This window comes from Mauremys reevesii, linkage group 2 (genome assembly GCF_016161935.1).
Source record: "Mauremys reevesii isolate NIE-2019 linkage group 2, ASM1616193v1, whole genome shotgun sequence".
Classification (NCBI taxonomy): Eukaryota; Metazoa; Chordata; order Testudines; family Geoemydidae; genus Mauremys; species Mauremys reevesii.
In genome coordinates, this window is record NC_052624.1 from 133115040 (window position 1) to 133130882 (window position 15843).

A 15843-nucleotide genomic window follows, 5' to 3' on the forward strand; every position below is an offset into this window, starting at 1 on the left:
AGCCTCCAGGTACAAGTGTGCATGTGGTGAGGGAAAAACCATGCACAGAACCCAGCCCACCACCCTTCTTGGGGTACATAATACTGTTCATAGCTCAAGTGTCACCCCAACCAGGGTGCACCTGAATGATGACTGATTCCTGTGTTGGAGTGCTTTGGATGGACCCTGCACTCTTCCCCTGCTGTGAATTCACCCAGAGGGGGCCATAGTTTAGCTCTTTACTTAATTTCTATTTTACACAATTGTGAGCGCTCACACTGCACATGTATTATCTTGTTCATCAGTTTAGTTGTCCACACTCCAATTTTATTCACTGAACTATCAGGTTAAATAAAAACACGATGGGACAGTTATCATTTAAATCATTTTAGAATAATTGGGGGAGGGAATTAAATCTTTAAAAAATGAATGATATCAAAACTACTCATTTAACTTGTAGGAGCTTTGCCATTTATTTAATGGGCACAAATTTCCAATTTCAATGGGGAAAATTAAGGCCCCAAGTCTTACTTCTGCTATGCTGGTGTAAAACCTTTTAAAGCAAGATCTAAATCAAGGACATGAAACTGCTCTGGCTTCAGTGACGAATATATATTAGCGACAATGCATAGGATTAGTTTAAATTATCCCATTTAATATAGGTTATTGCTTGTATGTCCTTCTATTACCTGTACAAAGTGTGACATTTATTATTTTGACCTGTCATGCGTTCCTATGCATGGAGCCCTCTTATTCTCATGAGCATGTTACCTGTTTTGTGGATCACAGAATGAGGCTCCTCCCTCCCTCTGAAGGGCCACTAGTCCCCATGCTGCACAGGTGGGCAGAGAACGTGCAGGAAGGGGAAAGGCAAGTTGGCTGAGTCTTGGTTCCACCCATGTGCTGGCTAGTGTGATTACGTCACACACCACTTTATCCCCTGCAACAGAGTGTCTGTCTCCCTCTGCTAGTGCAACTACACCCACCCCTTGCAGCCATGCCACCAATGAGTTCTGCGCATATCAAGTAGTCCCCCTCCCCATAACTTTGAAACAATTTCATGAATTGACTCTCTATATAAGTAAATACATTTGACTCCTTCCAAACAATAGTAATATTTTCACACAGATAATTCATGCTTCAGATCTGAGCTTGAAGGGTAAAAGTAGATCTTATCACAGAAGCCTGGCTATAAGTTTAAGATACTGTCCCTCAACAGAATCTTTTATGGGTCTCAGAGGTATAATTATGGTGAGAATTTAAAAGTGCATTTTAAGGCAATAGTCTCAATTGCTTCAATATGCATTAATGATAAAGGTCAGAGTGAGAAAGTATAACATTTGTTCTACAAAATACTTGAGCTGATCACTGTACCACTATATAGTGCCATAGCTCCCACACAGATGTATTCAGGCTCCGAGTTTATCTCCAGCTCCAAGTCTCTGAAATGGAGGATCTGGGACTCAAATTCAGAGAGTAAAGGATTCCCTGTTATGAACTTATTGATGGTTTCCTCCTTCTTCCTTTGCCAGATGTGTTCATAACATTTGAAACGCTCCAGAGCTGTAAGAACCTCCTGGAATAAATTACAAGGTCAAAGGAAGTTTCTCAGTGAGCAGCTGTGAACAAGTAATTTCTCAGATATTTCAGTTGTTGGTTCAAGTTCAGTTGAAGTAAATGGTGGAGTAAGCTGCGTTTCAGCACCAAACAGGAGGCTGTTGAAATATTTAAGTTAAGCAAATCCTACTAGAATGCAATATCTATTCAGATACAAAAAAACTAATCATACTGAATATGGCTGAACAAGTCACTATGTACCTGTTAGATTATTTAGTACTAAAACCTCCCCTCAGTTACTAGTATGCAACCTCAACTACAAATCGGTGGAAATAATATGGTCCCTTTAGGTTAAAAGGGGCAATGTCTTAGGGCTTGTCTACAATACCCACCGGATCAGCGGGTAGCGATCAATCCAGTGGGGGTCAATTTATCGCATCTAGTATAGTATAGACGCGATAAATCGACCGCTGAGTGCTCTCCCGTTGACTCCAGTACTCCACCAGAACGAGAAGCACAAGCAGAGTCAACGGGAGAGCATGAGCTGTCAACTTACCACAGTGAATACATCGCAGTAAGTAGATCTAAATACATCGACTTCAGCGATTCTATTCATGTAGCTGAAGTTGCATATCTTAGATCGACTCTGTGTGGTAGTGTAGACAAGCCCTTAGTCAGTCTGGTGGCAAGAATTCAAACAGAGGAGGCATTTTCTCTTTTCTTTGGATTATCTCTCTTCCCATAGCCAAGAAGAGTTTTGAGACAAAAGTGTGCCTAATTAGTCTGCAATCTTTATTTTTTCATATTGCCTTTGGCACTTTCCAGTAACCCACTTCCACATTGCAACTTCTGAATAATGAGAAATAAACATTACTTTGGGGTTTATATATTTACTTGCCTATGAGGAAATAACCACTATCCTGGATTTCTACTAGTGTCATATGCTGGACTTTGCTATTAGATCCACAGGACAGTGGTGTTCACTTATATGTTAGGCAGAACAGTGTTTAGGCCTTTTGCGCACTGATGATGTACTGTGACAGGCACATTCTCATCTGTGCCCTTTATTCCATCCATGAATGTATGCATTTTTGGCCAAATCTTCAATGCAGTTACCAGCCCTAAATGATGAGCTGGGTTCTGAGCAGATACAGGGTAAAGCAAGGTAAATACCCCTTCCCAGGCTGCAGAGCACCTTCAAAAGCCAGTGACTCTCAGTAGGCCCACCAGACACTCATTGCCCCTACAACAATACAGTCTCTGGGCCTATGGCTCACCTAGGATGACCAAACAGCAAATGTGAAAAATCGGGATGGGGGTGGAAGGTAATAGGAGCCTATATAAGAAAAAGATCCAAAAATCGGGACTGTCTCTATAAAATCGGGACATCTGGTCACCCTAGGCTCATCCCTTTCACACCATGAACACCATAGCATACAAGGAATGTACACCCACAGGGTCACCTCCCCACAGCCAGACCACTGCACCTCAGGCAGCTGAACATCTATGCCCCCCTCCACAGCTGCAGAGGTAGCAGCTGGATTTTCCTCTGAGGGCTTAATACACCAGTCTTACTGAGGCGCTCCTACTAGCTTTGGCAGAACTTTTAGTTGAGTACTCAGGATCTTGACTTCTCACCAATGCATTTTTATAGCAAGTGTCTTGGTCACTAGTGAAAAATTACCACCCTCATTCTGTCATAGATCATGAAGATGTACTAGCTACACTCTTTCAGATGTGTCCAGTGGGGTAGTTCACACCCTGGGGACTTGTTATCAGTTTTTAGTTTTATGTTAAACAATAAGCTTGAACTCCCATAAAGCTTTCAGAGCTGTGTGCTTTTTTACTGTTCAAAGTTACCCTTTCTACACATGATGCAACTTTGCAACTACAAATGTTCTCTCTCCACCATCACAGTTTCTCTTGTTCTCATTAAGCAATTTTTATAAACATGTCACCATTCTATATGCATTAGCCCAGTGTTGTAGGCTTCTTATATTTCATGGCACAAGGACAGTGCCATAGATAGTAAGAGTCAACCATAACCCTGCTCGCTTACCTTTTTGGTAGAACTGAGGACAGTACTAAGTACAGAGACCAATTTAATAATTTCCTTGTTCTCAGAAACATTTTTGTAGTAGTTTTTGTTTTGCACTGGAGCAGGCAAGTTTGCAGTTGCTACTTCTGAGGTGGTATCTAAAAGGACAGAGCCATTAGAAGTATTTGTAAAGACCAATTTAAGAAAATGTTATAATTCTCAGTTTGACAAAACTCCCAAGTTGAAGACATGTGGTCTCTCAATAGGCATTCCGTCTAAGTCTTAATATTTTAATCAATCAAAAGACTATAGTCGATTTTACGAGTGGCTGATACAAAGCCATTCTTCACCAAAGACACTTAATGAAGAGACAATCCTTGTCACCAAATAGCCACCTGTTCACTTCAAGCTCCCCAGCATAGAATAGGGCAGTGCACTCTGTTTTGGTCTCACCCGAACAATCCCTGTTTTTCTTTCTTTCTTTCTTTCAAGGAGTTTATATCATGTACATCACTTGGAGTGACTAAGCCAAAAGTGTGGTATTTGGAAGCAGCATCAACCAGCTCTGGAGGAAGACAAAGTCAAATCATCTCAAGCAGAGGGAGGTGGGCCACCATTCAGGTATATTGATATTAAAGAAAGGGGGATCCCAAAAAGGCACCCTCTCCATCCCATGTGCTAAAAAATGGAAGTACTAAATTAGCATTATGTGTACTTAAGTACTACTTCAAGGATGGTCCAGTGATTAAGGTGCTAGTCTAGGACTTGGGAGACCTGGTTTCAAGTTCCTGCTCCCCCACAGACGTCCTGTGGCAACTCTGGGCTAGTCCCTTGAACTCTGGACCTCAGTTCGCCATCTGTAAAACAGGAGTACTAGCACTCCCCTATCTTACCAGGGTGATGTGAGGATAAATATATTAGCAGGTTTGAGGCATTCAGATACTACACTAATAGGGTCTGTGTAAGTACCCAAGGTAAATAGATACAAACAATTTGGCTTAAGTTCAAATTTACTCCAACACTACTATAAATCACTACCCAGGAAGTAGACATCACCTTAAAATGTGTTTTTAATCATTTAGGTATCTGTATGTAAGTGGCTGCACAGGCAGTCACAAAATAAACTTTGTCTTTAAAAGTCCATATCACAGTGTTAGTCTACTTGCACCCCATCCTGAAACCCTCAGAAGAACTGAAATGTAAGTGCACTCTGCTTCTGGTGTAAAGTAACAGTATAAAGGGGTAAGTTAAGTGCAGGTCTAAAGATTATATTGTGGCTGTGAAGCCGCAGTGTACATTGGAGTGGTCATGGGAACATTCTACCATAGTGGAGTCCCCACAAACATTTTGGCTACCTCAGCCAGAATTTCCATGAAGGTACTGGGAGGGCTAAACGTCACAGAGGCAGGGCTGCCACACCTCTAGCAGGGTACAGTTAGTACTCTCCTTAAGCCCATTCAGGTAATTTGGATGGGGGCTGGGCGGCCAGCAATATCCTCATCCCGCACCGCTTCCCGCAGCCCCCATTGGCCTGGAGCAGCGAACTGCGGCCAGTGGGAGCCGCGATCGGCCGAACCTGCGGACGGGGCAGGTAAACAAACCAGCCTGGCCCACCAGGGGCTTTCCCTGAACGAGCGGCGGACCGGCTTTGAGAACCACTGCTGTAGACTCTCCTGGTCCTCGTATACCAGGATAGCAAGCACAGGGATTGTGCCCAGTCCCTCACTGTATTTGCACCCTCTTCTGCTCATGCACCACAAATCTGGACTCCAGGGTGATATAAGATTAGTGTATTCTGAGTGATATCATCTTCATATCCAAGTAGTTATACATATCCCAGAACACATACCATAGGAAAGACAACATTTATGTCTAAATCTCAGGCAGTGATATTATAAAGTTAATTACCCTGAGCATTTTTGACTCCAGTCTCTCTCATTCCATCATCAGAATCACTGTCTTCACTACTGCGCCGCAAAGCAGCTATTTTTCTTTCTAGCATTTTTTTCTGTGTAGGAATTAGAATGATCATATTTATTTTCTGTCAGAAATTTTTCAAGAGCAGGATTTTAAAATATATTTTAAAACAAAGTCTACTGAAGACAAACCTTAGACATTCTCTCTTTACTCCACTGCCCAACTCCTTTCATGACACTGACAATACTCTCCACAGCTTTATTAAGTGTTTGCTGTACCTCATCCAAAGCTGGCATCATAACAATATTTGGGATAGACAGGTTAATGCTAGTCCGAAAAATAGGCTGAGCACTCTGTTTTTGCTTAGAAGCACTGTCATTGTCTAAAGGAAAAACAAAACAGATTGTTAGAAGTACAGTTTTAAAAACCTGTACAGTATTCTTTATTTTGTCCATGGATATGAAACTAAACCAATTTACAGTGATCTGTTTTCACCATCTATAGCTTTTTTAAAATATCGCATATTAGTGGTTACTGAACTTAGTACTGTTTAGGGGAACACATATTCCAGCTACTTATTTTGTAACTGAGGCTGCATTAAAAGACTCTGAAGTCAATAGCAGCACAAAAATCCTCTAAACTCTTATGCTATTACTTTATGCACTCCCCCCACCACAAAAGCTGATTGGTATACAAACATTTGAACAAAGCTATCAGCAAATAATCTGATTTGTGCACTCAAATACAAATTTGTACATTAAATAGGATATGAATTTTTGAATACTCAAATATTGTGGTGCACAAAATTGCAGATGCAACTTAGATGAAAGTTGGAAACCTCTAATTTTATTCATGTCTTTAAAGGTGGGCTGCCAAGAAAATAAATTGGATTTGTGTCCACTCTCATGATATATGAACAAGTCCTAAAAGACGTGTGTTTGTCTGTGGCAGCTTGTCAGCTAAGAAGCGGAGGGAGTTGATACCTGTAGTGCCAAAACCTCTCTGTACAAACTTCAAGACCCAACAGGTTACAGTGTCCCAGCTTTTCAGTTACAAAGTCTGGTCACCCTGTGCATGCACAAGGCTATGCCTACTTTCATACATCTGGCCACAAAATATTTATATTTAATTTTGCCATAATAAACATAACCAACCAGTAGCTGGGGATTCATCTTATGGGGAAAAATTCCCTGGGAAAATGTACAACGCAGGCAACTGTGGTGTAACAAGCCAGCCCACAAAATTGCTTGTTCACCTATTCCACCCTCCTTTGAAGATCTGGCATTGGTTTAGCATGGTACTAGGATACCATGTCTAACTCTTCTTTTCAGCATACTAATTAAAATGTAAAGTAGTAGAACCTATGGCTACCTAAGAAGCTAATCGCAGAAGAGGCATGAATACGCTTGCGTATGGTCTCCAGAGTGTTCCGAGTGACCTTCAAAAGGGCATCAATATTGCGGTGATTGAAGTGGGTAAGCAGTTCTTGGGCTTCTTCCTCTAACATTTCCATCTCCTTTCTCTTCTTCTTTGTTAAAGGAGGAGACATCCCAGCCATAATCTGACTTGCTGTATGAGAGGATGCCAGTTTCTCCTTTCTCCCTTCCTCTTCTGTTGTTAAAGCAAATCAGTAAAATTATAGTAATTTAGAACATAATTTAATAAACTATGGAGAGAAACAGGAATGCAATTACAGGTCTGGAAATTAACAATTTTTAATACCATCTTCATAAAGAAATGTACGAGAGTGGATGTCCATGTCTTGCCCATGTTGCAGTTTACGGTGACCTGAAGACTAAATTCTATATTCAATACAGACCTAGTAGATTTACCCCGGGAATGTGAAGATATGTCTTTCTGTCTATCCAGTCAAGCCTTGTCCTTTCTCTATGAAATGTGGTGGCCAAACAATGCCTATCACTGCTAGTTTCTGTGACATGGACACTTGGCTGTGCGAGTAGGATTGATGTCACTAGCCAGCTGAAAGGTTTCGTATCACCTTTCAGTCACTCTAAACTAGATTCAGGCCTGTAATCTGTAGATGTGAAAGGCTCTAAGTATCAAATTAACTATGAGCCCTCTGGGCCCCCAGCATATTTTATCTACATGTACAGACAACTAAGTGTGAAGCAAAAGACAACTGCTTTTGAAGTGTTTCCTCTTACCTGTACTTTCATTCACCTCACTCATTTCAGCATTGACTGGAAGCAGAACTGACTTCTCATCTTCTCCTTTGGAATGCACCTCTGTGTCCAATAACATGTTTATCAGCTCATTGGCTGCTTCTTCCACCAATGAGCTTTTCAAAAGCAAAGTCTGTGCACCTTGAACACAGAGTTCCTATCAATAAATACATCAAATACTGTTGAGTCTGTTTTGGTTTTTTTAGTCTTTGCTGGCACAAACAACTTTGAGTGGTACATTATCCTATGAGTAATCCCACTACCATCAATAAGACTAGACATGGAATAAGGTATGTAAATTGATCAAGCGTGCAATGTCATGAACTGAAGCAATCTCATGATTATTTTGATATTTGTTTTTCTTAAAGTGCCAGAGTCTGGTACTGCATGAGAATCTCAGCTTTTATTAAAAAAACACTTTCTAGGTTTAATTAATGTAAAAGCTCAAAAAAATCAGAAGGCACATAGACAGCCAAATTTTACTTTTAAAATATCTTGATTTTTGGGAAGGGGCCTAATTCATGATTTTGAACAATTATGTTAGCAATAGCAAGTCTGGCACGATCAGGCTCGCTCAACAATAGTGTTTTTCAAGGTAATTTTGTTTAGTTTAATGAGTCACACAACTTTGCTCAAAATTTGCACCAAACTATTAAGTTTTCATAAGGAACACTAGTGAGAAAGGGAAGAAGCTGTATAATCCAGCCTGTCCCATTTATATCAGCAAATTTGTTTTCTTTTGTTTTCTTAAAAAACACTCTGCAATTTTGAATCAGTTAGACAGTCCAGATGAACCATTAATCAATTCCATGTTATTCTTTCATCAGGTCACAAGGGAAATACTGGTGAGCGCTGCATTCATGGTTAAGATTGGCAGGTGGAATACCAAAACTTTTTTAGAGCAACAGTGATTAAAGTGAAATAGTTAACAGAAAGTATGAGAAGGGGACAAAATATTAACACAGAGCAGTTACATATCTATTCTTATTGTAATTTCATTACGGCTGGTCAAAAGTGTTCAAAACAGAAAGTTTAATTTTAAATTGAAAAATATGGGCAAGTTCCCACCTTTTCACTTCTATTAATTTCCCATTTGAAAAAAAGTGAGGAAGAGCTCCAAAACTTAAAATTGAGAAACTGAAAAAAAATTGTACAAGTTCAACTGATTGATAAAAAGTTATGACTTTTAATAGAAATCATGTTATTTTACATAATGAAACTATTTCAGAACGTTTCAATTCAGCCTCTGATTTTGGACCTGTGATCAGTAGTGAATGCAGCTTTGCAGAAGCACTGAAGCAGCACATGAGATAGACGGCTTCAATAATTTCCAATGAGATGTCTTTCCATTCTGATTTTCTAATCACTAACCTGATGTCTAAAGGATCAAGATATCTTTCAAGAAAGTTAGTCTTCTCTGCTACAGGTATCTGCAACTGACTGCACCTAGAACACGTCTCTCCATTGTCAGTAGAATGTCAAAAATCAAAATTAATCTTTAAGAGGTCAGCTCTAAAACTTTTATTTTTGCTACATGTGTTATAACTGTATTAAGACACTACAGAGTAAGGCTGATGGTCTCTTTTCTTGGGTGCACTGGAGGCCGATGGCTTCACCTTATATTCCACTGAGAAGTTTCACACAAACAGGTATTCTAGTTCAATATAATCAATAACTGGAAAGATTTTCCTTTAGCACATTTTAATGTTCTAAGACATGTAGTATATGTAATATGCTTCCAAATAATCAAGATCACTTCCAATTGTGACTTGGGCTTGGTCTGCACATTTTGTTCCAATGCAATTATTAAATTAAGGTTGTGACTCTTTTTTTTTTTAAAACCCCAGTAAATTATGCCAGCACAATCCCTAGGGGGGGGATGCAGTTATTCCAGTATAAAGGCAACACTTATTTTCTTTCCCTTATGTGAATAAACTAGGAGCAGTGTAATGCACCTTTATCCCAGTTCAACTGCATCCACAACACAGAGTTGTTATCACTCACTATGCTGGTATAGTTAAGTGGTTCAACTTTTCAGTTTAGACAAGTCCTTACTTTGCCACTTGCTCCTGTTTAGAAGTTATTCATTCAGGATTGTTTTCACTACTACAGGTGTATTTGCATCAATGTACCTATTAGAATCCCCATATTTAGGGTTACCACAGCAGCACTCCAATTCTTTATCCAGCCCAAGACATTTTCTTATCTGTTTTCCCACTTATTGCTAGCTATCTAGATCCAAATTATAGTTTTACCGAAAATATTTCAAATTTACAGATTATGGATACCCATTACCTTTGTATCACTGACCACTGCATGCATTGGGGGCTTTAAACTACCCTCCTGCCACCAACAGGTTACATCCTAACTACACTGAAGGAAAAGTATTCAGGTATGATTACTTCTCAGAGGGTCTTTCACTGAAATTATATTACACACTTGCCTAGAAATGCACTGCTTGCTGTGTCTTACTGTTTTAAGAATCATGGAAATCTGACCATGCTAACACTTACATGAGTAGTCACATGACATCACTGCGACTACTTATGGACATAAGAACTAGCTCCATGAAGACGGTTAAATAATTTGGTTAGTTGTTTTAAGAGAAACCCTGTAACTGAAAGCCTGTGGAACGTCAGTTAAAAATTAATTTGTTCTTTGTTCGCAATTTTAAATTCTGTAAGTAATTCTAACACCTCATTCCAGAATTCACTGTGATTTAACCAGCAATACTTGTTTTCACTTGCCTATTACATGTGAAAACTAAAAACCTGAATATGATTGGGTTAACTCATACCATTCTGTGGGGAATGAAGTCTTTCCAAGGATCATAGAGCTACTCTTTTGTAGTGTCTCAGGGGTAGGGTTTGCCTGTGCACTGGCCCCCTCTATCCCGATCAGCTCAGGAGGCCATGGGGAGAAAAAAAAACCCTGCAAATTCCCAACCATCTCCATAGTATTACTTTCCAGAGCAGTTGAGAGCTGACCCCTCCGGTCAGCCAAAGCATGTTCACAGGCACCTCCAACCCTTTTTGCTTCAAAGAAACCATGTCATGACAAGTGTCAGACCTCTAAGACAGTGAAAGGAAAAAGGGTGAATGTCAGATCTTCAAATTAAGTTAATTGGTATAAAACAGGACAAGGAGTAACTACAATAGCCTGTCTGACACTGGAAGCTCAACAAGCCACCTCATAATTGAAACATTTGTGCTTTTCCTACATTTGTGCATTTTAAACATGTCACTCTCGGAGAACTGGGACATTTTTAGTCATTCTCATTATCAAATTACTTCAGTAATTTAAATCATTAGTGCAGTGTTTATGTCTAATGAAAAGCATGTCACACTCACTAAGCAAGCACATACTTCAATGTAGAGTAACTAAACATATTTTTAGAAGAGTAAGTCTCATAACCTTAGTCATTTGGAGAAATTCCTCACAGGTAAGTGGTTCATCTTCTGGCAGTTCACAAAGCGGCACACTGCTCATTTCTTGTAGAACAGCATCAATACGAAATTCTATCAGATCATTCACTCGATCAAGCAGCAGCTCCAGCTCAGCTTTCCAAACAAAAGATCATACAAAAAAAAAATCCAAAAGAGATTCAAAGGGAGGAGATGGTATTTGTTATAAAGCCCCACCTAATTCTTTTCTCATGCTTTTGTCCTCAACATGCTGATATATTTGGACTGATTACATTAGACTACATCAATTTTTCTTTCATTTTAAGTGTTATGACTTGAGGAGTAAGGCTTATGAATTAATGAAATAAAGTTTTTCTAAGAACTACCATTTTAGCAGGTGTGCAACAGACAATGTGAAGCAAAATCTGGCCCCAGTTTCACTACCTACTACTCAAAAACTCAGAATTTGCAATTAAGAAATTTGCCACTTATGAGCGGCAACAAGCAAGCAAGTTTTTTCCTTTATACCAATTAATTTACTGACTGTCCATATATCCAAACTAATATTAAAACATTTTGACAAGGTATACCACCCTGCACTTAAATAACATTTTTTAACTTCGAAGAAGCTTGCAAGCATTATCTACACAGGTTTTTTTTTTCTTCTAGATGTTTCAGTTGAGAGAGCTTAAGTGACTGCTCAAAGCTCAGCATACCTGGATCTGACATGAATTAACAGTGGAGTACAATATGTGACAAACAGCCACAATCAGGGACCCAGGTCATTTATGGATAGGTAACTTAATGTTGCAGGATTCACTTTGTGAGTCATGTTAAGCACCATTTCCTGTATTTTTTCCTGATATAAGTAATTTTAGTAATTAGAGATGAAGGAACTTTTGGATGGGATGTAGGTATCTTTGGCACTAAATGGATCTGAAGTAAGCCAGATCTGTTGACCTTTGGGACAGGCTACAAAACCCATCTCTTCTCCCAGGCTGTTGCAGACGAAGGTGAATGCCATACAATGTTATTTGTATTCTCTTTTCAGTTTTTTGGGGGTTTTTTTAGTTTTGTGAGGCCTGGGGAGTTTATTTTTGCTTGTCCCAGTATGACAGCACATGCTAAAAATTCAAAAGGCACTGGAGCCCTGGATGGCAGCTTATGTATTAGTGGATTTACAAGAGTTTTAGAAAAAAATGCAAACTCAGAAAGATAAGAAGTTGTTCAGTGACAACATAAGAGGACCTTTAGGTAAAGGTGCAGAGAAGCCCAGACAAGGTAGAGATTGATATGTGGGAGCTGCTGGGGAAGTGGAGGAGAAAATCACAATGGTGAAGTTTGATAGAGTTTGCCCCTTTCCCTCTTATTTTCTTCAAGTATTGGCATGGCAGCAATATTGGTGTATACCCCATACAGCCCCACTGTGATCCCAGGGAAGTCAGTGAGATTGAACTGAATTTAAGGCAGCTCAGAATTTGGCTCCCGTGGGGTGAATAAGCATTACAGTACATTACAGGTGAGAATTTTGGTGTTTTAATTTATGCAACAGCATAATTTGTATAATAAAAATGAATGTTGCACTTAACATTGGACCGTATATCTGGACTGAAGCAAACAACTCAGAGTTTAGTGGAAGAATACTGATTCACTACAAGCATGCTTACCTAGTTTGCCAAAAATATTATTTATGTATTTTTCAGTGTTCAAGGAGGTCCAGTTTAGTGAAGTTAAACCAGGCTGGATAGCATCATCTACATTAGCTAAGTGAGGAGCCATTAGTTGATCAATGGGTGTTTGTATTTTTGATTTAATTCTCTTATATTCTGCCAGCATCATCTGAAATAAATGGAGGGTAAGAACACCAATTAACAAGCACGATGCAAACCTTTTGCTATGCTGATATTTGCATCTAGTTAATTAAAAACAAAGTTCCACTCATCATAAAGTCAGGTTTTTATTATTTTCCATTTTATAAAAAGTATTTTTGAAACAATGAAACATTTGATTCTTTTCACATTGGCTTTAACGCTATATTTTTAATGACACTACTAATCCTTAAGAATCCTAAAGTCTCCTACAAAAAAATACCACGAACACTTGATCACTGAAATGCACTGCCACCACTGCACAACATAATTGGAACAAAGGGAAGAGAAGAACTAACTTAAATGAAGCTTTGAGGGGACCTCAGTGTCACTGTCTAATCCGAATTAAAATTCGGCTAGGATAACAAAATTAACATCCTTCCTGAAAACAAAATGTTATCTTGAACATATTGATCAGGGCCTCTTATATTTAATCTAGTAGACAGCACTTCCAACAGTGCCATTTAGTACAATGACGGGATACATGTCTAGTTCTCAGAGCCTAGTACACCACCTAGGGACAAGTTCTAAAAGACACCCTTTAGCTTTGGGTACCCACCTTAACTCTCCTAAAGCCTAATTTTTCCACAGGTGAGTGAGTATCTGCAAACTAACCTAAAGCAATTGTAGTGCCAAGTGGATCCACACCTGTGAAATATTAGGTCTCAGATGACTCAAACTGGGCATCCAAAATTTAAGGTTACTTTTTTCAGTTTTGGTCTCAGGCCAAGATACTGCAGCCAAGTGTGGATGGGTGCAGCATTCTAACACAAAGGAACACTTTAACATGAACTACCAATGGCTATCCTGAGTCAGACCAATAGTCCGTCTAACCGTATATCCTGTCTTCCAGCAGTGGTCAGTGCCAGATGTTTCAGAGGGAATCAATAGAACAAAGCAATTTTGACATGTCATCCAGTCCCAGCTTCTGGCAGCCAGAAGTTTATGGACACCCAGAGCACGAGATTGCATCTCTGACTATCTGGGCTAATAGCCATTGATGGACGTATCCTCCATGAACTTATCTAATTCTTTTTTTATCCCAGTTATAGTTTTGCCTTTCACTACATTTCCCAACAATGAGTTCCACGGGTTGACTGAGCATTGTGTGAAGAAGTACTTCCTTCCTTTAAATCTGCTGTCTATTAATTTCCTTGGGTGACCCCTGGTTCTTGTGTTATGCTAAGGGGTAAATAACACTTCTTTATTCACTTTCTCCACACTATTCATGATTTTATAGACCTGTATCATATCCTCCCATCAGTCATCTCTTTGCTAAGCTGACCAGTCCCAGAATTTAATCTCTCCTCATATGGAAGCTGTTCCATATCCCTAATCATTTTGTGCCCTTCTCTGTACTTTTTCCAATTCTAATACATCTTTTTTGAGATGGTGTGACAGGCTGTGCGTACCCCACACTAGCAAGAAAGGGTTAATCCCACCCTCAGACCATGCTGGGCATGCTCCAACTGCTGTGCTAGTATAAAGGAGAACAGCTCAGCTCAGTCTGGGATGAGTGCCAAAGAGGAAGGATGCTTGGTGGAAGCTCCAGCCCAAGAGCCGCTATAGCCCTTGCCTGCGGGAGCCAGAGATCTCGAGAACCAGATGGGAGACCTGTTGCCTACAGCTAACCAGCTGCAGTCAGAGTCTTAGAGAATTACCTGCACCAAAGAGCCCAGAGACCTCAACATCAAACAGACCACGACTTCAGGAAACAGGGTAAGAAGTGTCCCAGGGAGGGGGAGCGAGTCAGTTGTAAGCCCCTTAAAGCAGAGTCAGTGTGTTGCAGCAGGATCCTTGCTGACTGGCTGGTGGACACACTTGCCACTGGCAGGACCCTGGGCAGGGACCTAGTGAAGTAGGGAGGGCCCGGGTCCCCCTACCCCGGGTGTCACCCCCCGCCCGGGTGGCGGCCCCTGACCCTGGCCACTAGGCCATGCAGCCCAGCACTCGAGGGCCGCCACTTTGTTTCGGGTCATTAGGCCATGCAGCCCTGAACGCCAGCATAGCCACTTTCACTCTGGCCATTGAGCCAAAGTATCTTGAATCCCAGGACAGTCTGGTAGACTGTAACTGCAGTGCCATGACACCCACGATCCACCTCAAAGGGGAACGGGATGTGCATACACTGTAACAGATGGGGTGACCAGAACAGCAAGCAGTATTCACGGTGTGGGTGTATCATGGATTTAGATCGTGGCATTATATTTTATTTCTTATTATCTATCCCTTGCCTAATGGTTCCTAACATTCTGTTACCTTTTTTGACTGCTGCTGCACATTGAGCATGAACATGTTGAATAGCACAGGTCCCAGGGCAGATCCTGGGAAGCTGTGTTATTTACCTCTCTCCAGTGTGAAAACTTACCATTTATTCCTACCTTTGTTTCCCATCTTTTATCCAGTTACTGATCCCTGGGAGGACCCTCTCTCTTATCCCATGACTCCTTACTTTGCTTAAGAGCCTTTGATGAGGGACCTTGTCGAAGGCTATCTGAAAGTCCAAGTACACTATATGCACTGCATCACCCTGTGCACATGCTTTTTGACACTCTAAAGGAATCCTAATCAATAGGTGAGGCATGATTTCCCTTTACAAAAGCCATGTTGACTCTTCCCCAACATATTGTGTTCATCATCCATGTATCTGATAATTCTGTCCTTTACTATAGTTTCAACCAACTTGCCTGGTACTGAAGTTAGGCTTAACAGGCTGTAATTGCCAGGATTATCTCTGGAGCCTTTTTGAAAAATCAGTGTTTGCTGTATTAAGTAGTTTGGACATTAAATGCTAAAAAAGTTGGTAAATTGTAAGAAGTAGGTTTAGTTTTGGTGGGTCAGGGGGTCAAGTCTATATATGGATCTGATATTGGTGTTAAAGTCTTTTTTCTGCAATA

General features: G+C 40.3%; 1 protein-coding gene across 1 annotated transcript in view; it reads right to left on the reverse strand.

The window, feature by feature from the left end:
- Positions 1 to 15843, reverse strand: part of DNAH5 (dynein axonemal heavy chain 5) — a 284226-nt gene that overhangs the window by 150297 nt on the left and 118086 nt on the right. The window contains exons 16-23 of the mRNA XM_039526328.1: positions 12746 to 12917; positions 11089 to 11234; positions 7657 to 7831; positions 6863 to 7102; positions 5683 to 5873; positions 5483 to 5582; positions 3596 to 3732; positions 1354 to 1555 (exon numbers count right to left, since the gene is read on the reverse strand). Coding sequence (XP_039382262.1) covers positions 1354 to 1555; positions 3596 to 3732; positions 5483 to 5582; positions 5683 to 5873; positions 6863 to 7102; positions 7657 to 7831; positions 11089 to 11234; positions 12746 to 12917 — 1363 coding nt within the window. The remainder of the gene's footprint in view (positions 1 to 1353; positions 1556 to 3595; positions 3733 to 5482; positions 5583 to 5682; positions 5874 to 6862; positions 7103 to 7656; positions 7832 to 11088; positions 11235 to 12745; positions 12918 to 15843) is intronic.